The sequence below is a fragment of the Physella acuta genome, unplaced genomic scaffold (genome assembly GCF_028476545.2).
Source record: "Physella acuta isolate Inbredline_101_S28 unplaced genomic scaffold, ASM2847654v3 ptg001340l, whole genome shotgun sequence".
NCBI classification, from domain to species: domain Eukaryota; kingdom Metazoa; phylum Mollusca; class Gastropoda; family Physidae; genus Physella; species Physella acuta.
In genome coordinates, this window is record NW_026732855.1 from 78,103 (window position 1) to 92,362 (window position 14,260).

General features: G+C 30.5%; 2 protein-coding genes across 2 annotated transcripts; one reads left to right on the forward strand and one right to left on the reverse strand.

The window, feature by feature from the left end:
- Positions 1-119: 119 nt before the first annotated feature.
- Positions 120-11,556, forward strand: LOC131958592 (transmembrane protein 87A). The gene is made up of 19 exons (XM_059323699.1): positions 120-255; positions 2,644-2,704; positions 2,820-2,911; positions 3,070-3,189; positions 3,304-3,345; positions 3,707-3,898; positions 4,192-4,300; positions 4,481-4,542; positions 4,670-4,790; positions 4,881-5,043; positions 5,537-5,630; positions 6,280-6,357; positions 6,600-6,708; positions 6,878-6,936; positions 7,456-7,559; positions 7,798-7,871; positions 8,038-8,105; positions 8,266-8,318; positions 8,598-11,556. The coding sequence occupies exons 1-19, from the start codon at positions 151-153 to the stop codon at positions 8,665-8,667; spliced, it is 1,776 nt and encodes a 591-aa protein (XP_059179682.1). The 5' UTR covers positions 120-150; the 3' UTR covers positions 8,668-11,556.
- On the reverse strand, positions 11,550-14,055 carry LOC131958593 (tRNA (adenine(58)-N(1))-methyltransferase catalytic subunit TRMT61A). Its single transcript, XM_059323700.1, has 3 exons — positions 13,591-14,055; positions 12,836-13,102; positions 11,550-12,331 (listed from the first exon to the last, which is right to left on the reverse strand). The coding sequence occupies exons 1-3, from the start codon at positions 13,913-13,915 to the stop codon at positions 11,970-11,972; spliced, it is 954 nt and encodes a 317-aa protein (XP_059179683.1). The 5' UTR covers positions 13,916-14,055; the 3' UTR covers positions 11,550-11,969.
- Between the last annotated feature and the right edge of the window lie 205 nt (positions 14,056-14,260).

Genomic DNA, 14,260 nt, shown 5'->3' on the forward strand with positions numbered 1-14,260 from the left:
CCTAGCCTTGCCTAGATCTAGACCCCCCCCCCCCCTAGAATCTAGGGCCTAGGCCTCGGCTATTTACTTAGAGATTTAAAATCTATTTTTCACCAATAGAGAGACAAGTAAACGATTTACACCGAATCTGTTCTCTGTTGTCAAAGAAAAATGGCGGCGACGATGTTGTCATCAACTCTGTTCTTATTTGCGATACTGTTTGGTTACAATTACGCTAAACCTCAACAAGGAGTTTGGGATTCCAATATAAATAAGGTAAAATGTAGTTTTCCATATAACGCTTGCAAAAAATAAACTATGCCTATACTATTATTACTAGATCTAGATCTAGATCTAGATCTACTAGATTCTAACAGTAACAAAGTATTAAAGTAACAATCATCATGTTTATTTTAAGTTTAATGTTTATTTTAAATTTTAATATTTAGTTTATTATTAATTTGTTTAGGCCTAACAGTAAGTTTAACTTATTTTATTTAAAAAAAATATTATTTTACTTTTACTGAATTACTCTGACTACTGTGATAACTGTGACTACTCTGGTCTGAAGTAAGTATCTGAACTTGAACTCTGAGAGTGAGACCGTCTGAACTCTGAGTCTTTGCTCTTCTTATCAGTAGTGACTATAGTTAACTGCATATAGTAGGTACTGAGTAGGCCAATAATAATTATTACGAAGTGACTGCTCTGAAAAGATTTTTCGGCAGAAAATACAAAACTCAGTAATAGTTCTGGGCATGCGCAGTGACCTTTAATAGCTGCGTTAGGGTTAGTGTTCGGGTATGTTTGTAAACACATGCATGCACAGTACCATCGAAAAAATCGCTGCAAATGAAGGCGATAGTTTCTCTTCATTGCGCATGCATATCTTTTTCCAGCTAGACTCAAGCTTTTGAGTGGAAGGCGTTGGTCCGCTACATTAGCAATTAAAAATCAATGTTGAATGTTGACATAAAATTAAAACTATTTTAAAGTATTAAAGGTTTTTATTTCATTCAACACCAATAGTAGGCGCAGGTTAAATAAAAAAAGAACGGAATAGAATATATAGTGAGGATTTTAAAACTAGTCATTGTAAAATAACAGTACAGTACAGTTGAGTATAACTATTGTTAGGTCAGATTATAGCTCTAGCTAGATCTATATCAAACTGTTCTTTAGTAAAATAAAGTGTTTTTACCACAGTCTGGGATGCTTTGTTTTTGTATTAGATCTAGATCTCGTCTTACAAAAATGACAGAAAATAGGCCTGTTTTTTTAATTTGCTTGGATTGGGGGGGGGGGGGGGGGGGGGGAAAGAGAAGTGACATCACTGACAAAGTGATGCGTTATGGGCCATCCATTTATGACGTCCACACAGGGGGGGGGGGGGGCGAAAAAAAAATGACTTTTGTGGACCCATATGGACTTGTATAAGGAAAAAAAGTGGATTTTTGTGGGGGGGGGGGGGGGGGGGGTGTTCCAAAATCCAAAACATTTGTGGATGTCATAAATGGATGACACCTTATGGGAATTCGAAAATACCCTGAACGCTCTACATTCCACGTAGTCACTTTGTAATATTATACGTTAAAGAGTTGACAAGAATCCTTACATCCATTATTGTAATATTGTTGATATGAATAAAAATCAAGTTTTTTTTTTAGATTTTGCAATCAAAGCAAGTTTAGCAAGTGTTAAAAAAAATATTTAAAAAAAAAACTCCTAATTCTGAAAATAATGCAGAAATTTAATATTATTAGAAATGATGTTTTAAATGCTGCTAATTCAGAGAATGTTTTCAGTTTAGCAACTTTAGCGTTTTTTAAAAGGCTACATTTCTAGATCTATTTATTTTCATCAAGCCTAAGTTATAACCTGAAGTTTCACTATTGTAAGCCAAACATTTATTTTCTCAGCAGTGCAGAAACACTGTGATTTATATTCTGAAAACCCTACATGGAGTTTATAATATTTTGTTCAGAGTTGTATCTACCTAGGCCTATTTGATTTTTCTTTTAAATGATGTCAGGGCAATAAAAATTGATCAGAGTGAGAAATATACATTCCAAACATCAGCATGGGCATACATGACAGGCAGCTTGCCCTTGATGTCAATGAGAGAAGCAACCCCCGGCACAGTGTGTGCACATCATTAACATGTCCTAGTCTATCTACTTTGTTTGCTAAGTGCTAATTAGTATTGTAAGTCTAAGGCTAATAACAAATTTAACTTATCAAGCCTATTAAATAATAACAATTAGTTATCAGTGAAGACCATTGAAAATAATGTTATAATTAACAATTGAAAACAATAAAATCAATAAGAATGAACACAAATCAGTTGTTAAATTTGAAAGCATGATAAAAAACACTTCAAAAACTTTAAGTATATAACATGTAACTTTTTTACTACTGAATCCTATAGGGTAACATCTGGATAAGCTTAAGTATTTTTCAATTCTATACTATGTATAGGCAGTGGCTATTCTTTAAAGTTATATTATCAAATAAACACACCAGCCATGCCTGGAAGTACCTTGATATTCAATTTAATTTTTAAAATATATGATGCAGAAATATGAAAACACATTAATATATAACCAAGCAGCTGGATAACAGTAGCAGAAAAATAATGAGGTTGCTGTTTTTTTTTCTTACCAGGAAAGCCCATTGTTTTTTGCATCAAAAAGTATTTATAAAGGTGGCCAGTTGTCAGTGACAAGTATGTACCATTTGGTTTTGATGATTGTTACAGTTTATAGCTGTATAAAGTAGGAGCACATTGATTTGTATTCAATTCATGTTTATGTTGGTAATGTTGCAACTTTCTCTTTCAGTTTTTTGTGAAAGTAATTCTAATACAACCTTCAAACTTTCATGGATATTTCGTCGATCTTCCTGTGCAAATGAATATGTTGAAGTTAATTCGGTATAACTGTTTTAAAATTTTCACATCCCATTTTATTTTTTATCATGTTTTTTATTTTATTTAGATTACCTAAATTTGTGGATTTTTAAACATTTGAAATTATTCCAAATCAGTATAATGAATTACATATGGAAAACACTTTTTTAAAACCATTTCAGTCTGTCGCTGACTATTATTTAAAAATGCCATGGCAAAAGTCATTGCCCACCCAGAGGACAGAATATGTGTCTGGTTCAGGCACTTACTATTGTGACAAACACAACAGAATTACTCTACATGTAAGCAGTTGAATTTCTTTTTACTTGTTAATGGCCAGTTGGCCATAAAATCATTTTAACAAAATATTTGGACCAGGCTTCTGACAAATGTAATGTTATGTGCTTTTGTTTCAGGCTGCCAATGCCACCCATCCTGTTGAAGCAACAGATCCCCCAGTAAGTAAGAAGTATGTTAAAGTAGTTTTAGAATTGATTGATTTGCTGGGATTTTTAAATAACATTTTAATCAACTCTCATGAACAAAAAAACCCTGTAAAAATAATCACTAATATTTAATAAAGATGTGTTTGCATTAACTTTATTAACTATTAATTATTGTACAATAAATAAACTGATGAAAACCCATTTAAAATGTTATGTGTATCACTTTGTGAAATTTGAATGGTGTGGTAAAAATAAACATTGCTATTTTTAGGCATTGCTCACTGTAAGGCAAAACAATATTCAGTTGTATTACATGATTGACAAAATGTTAAAAAATAATGAAGGCATGTTGAAATAAGTATTTTGGTTTTAGACAGAGAAGCCAACAAAGCCAACAGAGAGTGCTGGAACTGAAGTACCTGCACCTGTAAAGGCTGATACAGTGAAGGAAGGGAGTGATACCAAACCTGCAGCTAGAAAACGAAGGGCTACAGAAGAGGGAGCTGATAAAAAAAAAGTAGAGGAGGAGAAGAAACCTGCCCCAAAAGTAGCTTTCTCAAAGGAGGTAGGTTGCTTATCAAAGTATATACAGATAATCAGGGCCCTTGTTATCAAATATTGTATAAATGTGACTTGTATATACCTTCTTATCATTTAGAAAATGCTTCTATTATATACTTACAATTATTACTTATAATGCATACTTAGCAATTTATAATAGCCTTTCTATACAATTACTAATCTCCTTAAAGTAAAAACATTTTTCTTAAGATTATTTTTCTAAAAAATTATTAAGCTTGCTATGTTTTGTTATATAGTTTTACTGCTAATAAATATGAAGAGCTATATTTTTAACAGATCGATAATGACGCACAATATTTGCTTAAGACATGGGCGGATGGGTATTATTTGTTCGTGTTGAATCTTCATCATGGTGAAGATTTTCCTGAAGATTTTCTTCTGAAAGGTTAGTTGACTATGTTACCCTAACTCTTTCCTCGTTGTATTTGCTAAACAAAAATTTATCTTGAAAACATAAGTAGCAGAAGCTTTCCGGAGTTCTCTGTCTATTAGGCGTGTATCATTTTTAAAATCTAAATAATGTTATTGTATGCTATCACATTTTTTGCACATTTTTCAATTGCAGTTGATGTTAGAATCAGCAATGGTAACAGTTACATTGCAGCAGTTGATTTCCCTCTTCTAATTGTAAGCTGGTTTCTGCAATTGTTGTTAAATTGACATAAAAGCTTTAAACTATTGATTCAAATTGTTGTAAGAGATTTTTAGAGTTTTTTTTTTTACTATAGTATTTGATTTGTCTAATTTCATCCAGTTCTATGGAGTGATGGGGCTGATCTACATTGGCTTTGGCATAATGTGGCTTATTTTACTAGCTTGTAACTGGCGAGATTTGCTTAGGATACAGTTTTGGATTGGGGGAGTTATTCTGCTTGGTAAATTCATTTTTTTTTAGAATAATTATTAATTTGTAGATAGAATGTTGAAATTTTTATAATTGATTTAAAAAATTGTTTCTTCTGTAGGTATGCTTGAGAAGGCTGTTTTCTTTGGCGAATATGAGAACATCAACAATACAGGCCAGTCTGTGAGGGGAGCCATTATCTTTGCTGAGTTGGTTTCTTGCTTAAAGCGGTCACTTGCCAGAATGCTGGTCATAATTGTCAGTCTTGGCTATGGCATTGTCAAGTAGGTTTTCTAAAATAAACTTAGTAATAGTATAAAAACTTGTGCATTTAGTTTTACCCTTTTATTAATTTTTCTAGTCATTTGTCATTTGAAAGTAGTTCAGATAAAAACATTATTTTGAAGTACTTATTACAGACATAAAATTTTTGTTTGTACTTAGACTGTAATTTTCTAGTTCATTTATTAAAAACCACATTTACTATCCATTTTTTCCGTTATGGATTATTAAGTAAAATAAGTAGTATTTTAAAAATTGTTTTATTAAATCATTGTCTGTTTTGGCACTTTCATCTCTTCTAGTAAGAAAGAGAGGGTTTTATTTCTTGCAAAAATTACTACTATTTTAATTCTCTATTACAATTAGAGCAGGGTCTTGATCTGTAAGTAAAAAAAAAGCTTGTTCATTCAGTAATGATCATAAGTAAAATCTCTAAAATGTGCTTTGTTCACTATATATTGCCTAATGGACAGTATATTTGTATATATTTTAAAGGCCAAGACTTGGGCAGACTTTTCATAAAGTTTTGATTGTAGGAGTTGTGTTCTTCATCCTCGCTTCTATTGAAGGATGTATGAGGGCACTCACAGTATGTTCAACTTACTTAATACACTTTTTTTTTTTTTTTAAAAAATGTAAATCTAGTTTTCAAATATATTGTACTTCTAAAATTAACTTCAGCTGCATTAAAGACAATATTTAAATTTTTAAAAATCTAACAAGATTGATTTTGATTTTTTTAATCTAGCAGTTCATTATTTTTTAATTTAAGCTTAGAAGAATGTTTTTTTTTTAAATGAAACACTCTTGACCATTGAAAAGTTACTGTTTAATCTAACTGAACAACTCATAGTTTTAAGGTACAATACATTATTAAAATATAAGTACCTTAAGTTTTTTAAAATGGAAGTATTTTAATTTTCCAAGTAATGGAAGTATTTTAATTTTCCAAGTTAACTACTTACATTTTAAAAATATAAGTATTGTGCTGGCCATTACTTTGATAGCACTAAAACAAGGATATTTTTAGTACATTATTACATATCAGTACCTAGATTTTACTGCCTATGGTAAAGTTTTATTGTAACAGTGTATGACAAAAAAAAATTAAATTTCAACATTTTTATTGAATAATATTTATCATGATTAATTAAGCTGGACAAAGAAATAATTATGAATGTGTAATGTGAATCTTCCAGTTTTTCTATTTAGGTAATTTTGTTTTCTTACCATATTAGGAGAAAGCAGCCCAAACTACCCAGCAGCTTTTGCCAGGTGTTCCATTGGCAGTGACTGATGCCATCATTTGTTGGTGGATATCCTTGAGTTATTTTAAAGCTGTTTACACCTCATTAAAAATAGTCATGTAACCATTCTACTTATGTGGTTATTTTTATAGTTGAATACCATTTAAATGTCACTAGTTTTCAGATAGGTCAAACACTTTGCTATTTCTGTGATTAAAAAAAATGAAGCCCTTTCATTTTATTCTTCATTTGAGTATGTTCTTTAAACATTGATGTATCTAAATGAATTTTTTATCCTTAACATTTCTCACATATTTTCTTCCTTGCTGCAAACAACAAGAACATTGCGTTTGAGAAGAAATATTGTTAAACTTTCACTGTATAGACACTTCACAAATACACTTATATTTGCTGTAATAGGTAAGAGTTGAAGAAATTTTGTACATTATAACGGGATACACTAGTAATTTTCTTTTTCCTGTTATTTAATCATTTTGGATTTTCAGATTTTGTTCATTATTTATAACTTTTTAGCCATTTCAATTTTGAAGTTAGTAAATTATGCAGCTTCAAAAATGTTCCATTTTAGCCTCTGTAGCGTACATGGTGTGGTTTTTGGTGCAACATCGCTTTAAGGAATGCCTTTCTGTAAGTATTTCATAATGATTTATTATTATAGAATTACTAAGGCTTAGAAATAGTGTAGAAATAACTGTTAATAAATACTGGAAAAACTTCTTATACTGCCCACAAACAATATATTCATTTATTAATCATCCTTCTTTGGTCAGTTATACTGAACTCAAAGAATTTTAAAAAATGTTTACTGGTGTAAATTTAATTATGAAACACTACTTTGTCTGAAATAGGTTAATGTAGTGGTGGCAACCTGTAGCACTAAGCCACAGCTTGTTGGCTAGCTGACAAGGGTTCTTTTTATTTTAAAGAAATGTTGCCAAAAATAAAATAAGTGAAACTGTCCTACAAAATGAAAAAAAAATGTTTTTTCTAACATTCAAAAGATCCAGGAAACCTTTAACTGAAATTATGGCTCTTTAAAAAGTATTTTGCAGATTTAATGTATAAAAAGTTCTATGGAGAACAATAATAGTTTTTTTTTACTTTGCTTCTTCACTTAACTCATATTAAAGAAAGCAAATCTTTCAGGATTGGAAGGAGCTGTGGATGGATGATGCTTTCTGGCATCTATTGTTCTCTGTGATACTGTTTGTCATCATGGTCCTGTGGCGTCCAACTATTAATAATCAGAGGTATGTTTCATTTCAGGTAACATTTTATTCCTGTTTAACTTGAATAGGAGTATCTTATTTATCCATTAATTCTGATCTGCACACATTAATAATTTTTACAATGCTACTTTCTAGATGAAAATAGCTAATGAAAAAGTTTCTAAACAACATATGTAGTCATCACTTCTTTGTTGATTTCTTTTATCATGAAAATGTTTCCCACCTTTTAGGTTCTCATTTTGTCATATTTTCTTGTTAGGTATGCCTTCTCACCTTTGTTGGATGCTGCAGATGATGATGAAGAAGATGATCAGTCACTGAATGATGCTTACGGTAAGAGGGAGATAACTAGAAAGTTCTAACAGTTGGGAGAAATTTGAAATTTTATTTATAACTTGAATAATTTTTCATGTTGTTGTGGTTTCATTTATTTTTAAAGACTTTTCTAAGTTGAAAGGCATTCAAATAACACATCTGGCATAATGAATTATTATTACAGAGGGGATGAAGATGCGATCAAAGAATCAGAAGAATGGCTCCACTAAGCTGAATGATGATCAGAAGAATGTGCGTTTTTAAATACTTTTTTTATGCTTACTTAAAAATAATGTTAATGAAAAAACATACAATAAATAGCATTCTCAATTTTTGTACCCCTCTCATATTTTTGGCTCCTGTGTGATTCTGGTTTATTTCTGGCTAATTTTGTTTTCGCCTCATTTAACAGGAAGATGATTTGAAATGGGTTGAAGATAACATTCCAGCTTCCTTGGCAGACAAGTAAGATTTTTATAAGATTGGTTGTTCCATTTGTTTTTTAGTCTTTTTTTTTGTTACAATTTTTGAAATTTTATTGGTGCAATGTATGGTGCACTGTTGTTTAAGAGTAAGAGATCAAAATGTGTAAAGGTGTAACTGCTAGATACTTCTTGTAATAACTGGTATTATTCTTTATAATATGACTTAATTCATTTTGTTGTGACATTTTGTCCCATAAATTTTACTTAATTAAACTTATGATAACCTGTTATGTAACTAAGTAAATTTCTGGTCTAACAGGGTTCTTCCAGCTTTAGACTCAGATGAAGAGATCATGAACACAAAGTTTGAAGTTTCAAAGATGGAGTAAAACAGTATGCTGAGCATTAATAGCTGATTCAACATTCTAATTAAGAGAATAACATTATTCTGACTTTGGATTTTATCTGTAATGATTTGTGTTTGATGCTAATTATCGCTTTAAGATAATCTCACATTGTGATCATCTGTATTATACAGTTGAAAGTGTCAGCATTTGTCATATTTTGTATATTACCATGATGTGTGTTGAATGGGCTAAAATGATGAATGTGGGAGCTTTTGAAAGATTTAACCATTATTTTTATAATGCATAAATTGGTTATTCAGTACTTTTCAATTATTTGTGAGTCTTTGGTTAATTAAATTATGAAAGGTGTAAGCAGTTATACATTACGTTTAATTTTCACAAAATATTGGTAATGTTAGTTGTGGTATAACATGATTTAAATGCTTCACTTACAAATTATTTAAATGGTTTTATTTTTTCTCCCCCATAAGGAAAGTGCTTTTGTCCATATTTATAAAAATATTCCTACTATTAATGAAATATTTAATTCCATCTTTATACCAATAGTTTGTGTTGAGTACTTTTTGTGAGCACTTTAAATTAGTTTGTTATTTAAATAACATTACATTATAAATTCTGTTTTATCAATCACTTCTTAATATTTTTAGTGTCTACTTTCTAAGATTTAAATAAACTAAATTATAATGTAGTTCTCTTTACTGCACAAATAAATTTGTAAATATGAGTAAGGTTTCAGTTTAAAATTTAAACATTTTCAATTATCCCTTTACATTGAACGATTTAATTGTTATAATTTGTTTAATTTATTTTTCTTTTATTTCATTACAAATATGTACATAAACTCAAGTTCAATCATGCTCAGAAGTGTTTTGTAATAAAAACGGGAATCAATCTGTATTACTGTCATGTATTCTTATTAAAAAAAGAAACATTGGTGTCTAATCTCTTCATCAACATAATTGTGTTTTAACATAACAATTTTGTGAAATATTTTATAGCCAAATAGACAGAGCGGCAGATCTATCAGATGGGTGTCAGCCGTGACAGTAGAAGCCACAGCATTGGCTTTCTAGTATGATATTAGCCAATTGCTTATTACTATTTTAGTTCATTCTAGCACTTCAATGGCGGTTTCCATTGAAAGTTTGCCTCATTTTTTTGTTTATCGATTATTATTTTTTAGTGCAGTAAGTCTTATATTAAATTTTCACATGTCCAACTATCAAAATTCTGATGGCTAATATTCAATAAATTGGTACAAATTATTGAATAGATGTTTGTGTGTATTTAGATTAGCATTACAGAAAAAAATTAACTTTTTATATAATTAACTATAATTTAGTTTAGTCATATTTTTTTTGGACATAAATAATGCAAATCAGTAAGTTCACTTATTTGATTTATAAAAATCATATTAGCTGATTATATTTCCTATAAGATGATATATATTTTCATTCATGTAAAATAATTAGCTTATTTTTTCATAATTTTTGTGTGTGATACTTTTAAAAGAAGGCTACTTCCTCTTAAAGCTGGCTCTTATTATAAAGTATTTTAGGCTAAGTTTGGTTTTTGTTTCACTCAGTTTAAAACTATGACATGAAAACATAAATCTATAAAAATTGTATAATTTTCCCCTTGATATTCTACTGGGGAGACTACCTAGGGAAATTATAATACTGGAGGCACACTTTCTTATAGCACTTTAATTAACTGGCAATTTTTTTCTAAATTGCAGGTTCTGTGCATAAAATATCTGGGATAGGGATGCAACTTTAAGAATGATTTATATATTTTAAATACTTATGGAACCAATAAATGATAATGTAAGTCAGCAGCTCAATTGTACTTATGTTGAAAAACTATTTTCTCAAGTTAGCAGATGCTGGAAAACATTTAGTTTTCCACATATGGTCTTGGATTAGATGGATCACCATACAAAGCTCATGCTTGAGATGTACTGTAAACACATGGACATGCTGGATGCTAACATAACAGAAAGCTGGATAAACACAAAGTATACTAATACACTTCAATTTTGTCATATTTTGCAGAAAAATATTTTATTTTACAATGAGCATGGAGTCATTCTTTGCTGACGTCTATGATGATCTATTTAGATCAAATAGATTCCCTTGCGCACATTTATGTGCAGTTTCTGCTTTCTGTTCACCATTTGCTATCTATGTAACAAATTATTTTTTTAAAATTACATAAATGTTTTTTCTTGAAATATACAAGAGCACAAGTGTTTGAATAAACATAATCGCTCTTCTGTCTTTGAGAACCTTTAAAAAATGTTACCTTTTTTGGTGTATTTTTGACACAATGATAGAATCAACTTTTAATACTTTACTTCATAAGTTTTTGTTTTAAATAAAGTATATACATTTTCTCTCAGTTTTCAAGGCTTAGTAAGTTATTATGCAAGGAAGATTTTAAAAGAGTTATTGGTTAATTTATTTAAAAAGAAATGTTTAGTAAATGTTGGCTCTTAAAAATAGTTAGGTTTTATTTCTGCTGTTTCACACATTTGTTACTTGAACATGAAGCTTCATACATTATGAACATTTTAAAATTTACCATAACATTTTTAGAGACTCACAATCACAAACTGACTTATTGCTTTACTTGTTAAAATATTTGTATCTATAATTATTGCTGAATTTATCCTTGAATATTGTGGTTAAAATAATATTTGTTGCATTTTGTATTACCATATGTGGGTTCCTATAAAAGAATTGTAAAGAACATTCATATATATATAATATGGACTTTCCAGAAGTTAAAAGACCATCATGTATTGTTGCTAAGTTGTGTCAAATGCTGTTCAGTTAATCCATGCATTCTTAACAGTGGGCTGGTTTAAATATGTGATGTTTTTTGAAAATAAAAAAAATTGAGTTTTTTTTTCCTTTTTGAGTATTTGTAATCTAAAGCTTTATGATAAATGTTAATTGTAGTTAATTGGGTTTTTAAACTCCCAAGTTGATACAAGTTAGTGTACTGTTAAAAAAAGACATTAATGTTGATCAACTCCATTGAAAGAAAAGTCACATTAGGCTTCATAATTTTCAAAGCAGCAGATGCTAAATACTGATAGATATATTCACGCTTTCAAAGTTATCTTTGTATGCTGCCTGATTAACAACTTATAACATAAACAATCATTAACTTTATTTTAACTCCAATGATTATTTTAAAAATAAACAATTGTAAAATTAATGCACAGATAGAAGGAATACAAATAAAACATTAAAAGTTAAATTTATTAAAGTAAAAGCACTGTCAATGAAGTTACATTGTCAACATTCAACATGTGATTACACAGGGAAAACTGAGGCAAATGTCAGAAACCCTGTATGACCTGGCATTGTAATAACGGGAGCAGCAGCAGAAAAACAATGAGTTTTTAAGCTCCCATTTGTTTTCTCAGACTTAGAGTCACTGGGTGATGCAGTGATTTCTGCTTTCATTTTTTTAACGTCAGAGACATCACAGGAGTGTTGCTCAGCTGCAGGCAGAGGATCCTCCAATAAAATGTTCGGGAGTTTTGCATTCTGGACATTAAACTTTCTGGTGAGACATTCAACAGTTGTAAGGTCTGTAAAACCATTTCTGATTAATTCTTCACAACTACGCTGGACTTGCTCTATACATGGAGAGAATGTACAGATTCTTCCTCCTATGATGGGGTGAAAATAAAAATCAGTTCAAATTATAATTACAAGGAATTATATTAATATATTAGTTACAACTAGCTTAATTTAGAGATAATGTATTCATAGTTATTTAAAATCAAAAGGTTATAATGCTTGAATAGGTAAAGTATACTTATCAAATATAAATGCTCAGAAAATGTACATGTCATATACTTAACATAAACCAGGATCTGTATACTTTGGTTTTGATAAAAATCTGTATTTACTAGCAAAGCTAGTAGCTCTTAAATTCATTAACAAACTTTTGAATATAACCGCCAACAGGGCAGAAGTAGAGATAACAATTTGCTGTGATCATAGCCATACCCCGCAATCCCTGAATCTGAACCCGTTGGAGCTAAGAGGTCTCAAGGACGCACTACAGATTTGACCTTACGCAAGACTGAGGCTAGCAAACATGCCCTGGCCCATCTCTTTATTGTACTGAAACTTCTGAAATACAGTTCAGATATGACATTCTTTCTCACCTTCTTTCTTGATAGCATCTTTAGCACTTTTTATGCACTCCCATGGCTTTGGCAAATCCAAGAAGACTGCATCAACACAGTGGTCTAACTGGAAACCTTCACCACAAACATCTCTATGAGTAACTGTCACATAATCTGACAGGTGATGTTGGGAGAATTCCTCTCGAGCTTTTTCACTTCTTTCTTGATGATATTCAAATGTGTAGAGGTGGCCAGTTGGTAAAATTGATCGAATAAGAGCATGAGATAAGGATCCACTGCCAGTGCCTGAAGTTAAGCAATTAGTATAATAAATATTTTAAAAAAATTAACCTTCAAACTTAATTAAGAATCTCAACCACTGCATCATTGATGTCAAATGTCTCAAAAAATTTATTGGTATTTAAACTAATTGGAGTCCTAGCATGGCAGTCTTCAAAATATAGGCCTCTATTTTCATATTTATTAGTGGTTAAATAATAATAAATAGGGCCTAACTATGTAACTTTGCCCAAAATCTATATTTAATATTAATAATTAATCATATGATGAATGTAGTCATGATGTACTAGTCTAGATCTATGTATTCATGTAACATAATTTAATATTACATTATGTTAGGCCCTACATTCCCCCCATTTTTTAAAAAAAGAAAATATTTATTATAGGCCTATTTATATATTAAGATTAAGTAGCCTAAAATATCTAAAATCTTATTTATTATTAATTAATTAGTTATAGGCCCCTAATTTTATTAATTTTTAATTCCAGCCAACCTGCTTCTGCTACCTTGCACCCAGGACGTAAATCCAAATTGAATATCACCATGCTGATGTCTGTAGTATATAGAATTTGGGTTCTATGAGGGAGACAAAGAGTCCATAGCTCTGGAGTAGGATGGAGCATGTAAATCCAACCATTAGCACACTGAACTCGAGTTCCATATCGTTTTCCTACCAACGAAGCATGTTTTACTGCCCCATACTTCGTCTGGTGAGTCTTTCCGTCTTCCAAAATAAAGGAAAGCATTCTGTCGTATCCTGTATACAATATAACTGTATCCCCATAATCTGCGAATTCTTTTGTGGCGTCAAAACTCATCTCTAGTCTAGTTTAATTAGATCTATCATAGATCTATAAGACACGGTCTTGGATTATTAGATCTAGATCTAGACTAGTTAATAGTTATGATTATTGAACTGTGTTGAAAAAACTGGTACAGGAAACATGGGCCAGCGTATTTTCAATGAAATGTGCTTTTAGAGTTACCTCCTCTTTTAGGATTGGGGAATATTAGCCTAAATTCCAAAACATTTCAAAAGCACACGAAGATTAAAAATTGCACATTTTATTTCATAAACCTCAAAATTCTAGTAGGCTAGTTCTAGCACAAAACTAATTTTAAATGACAGGCGTAGGGGAAAGGGTAGGATTAGTGGTTTATAA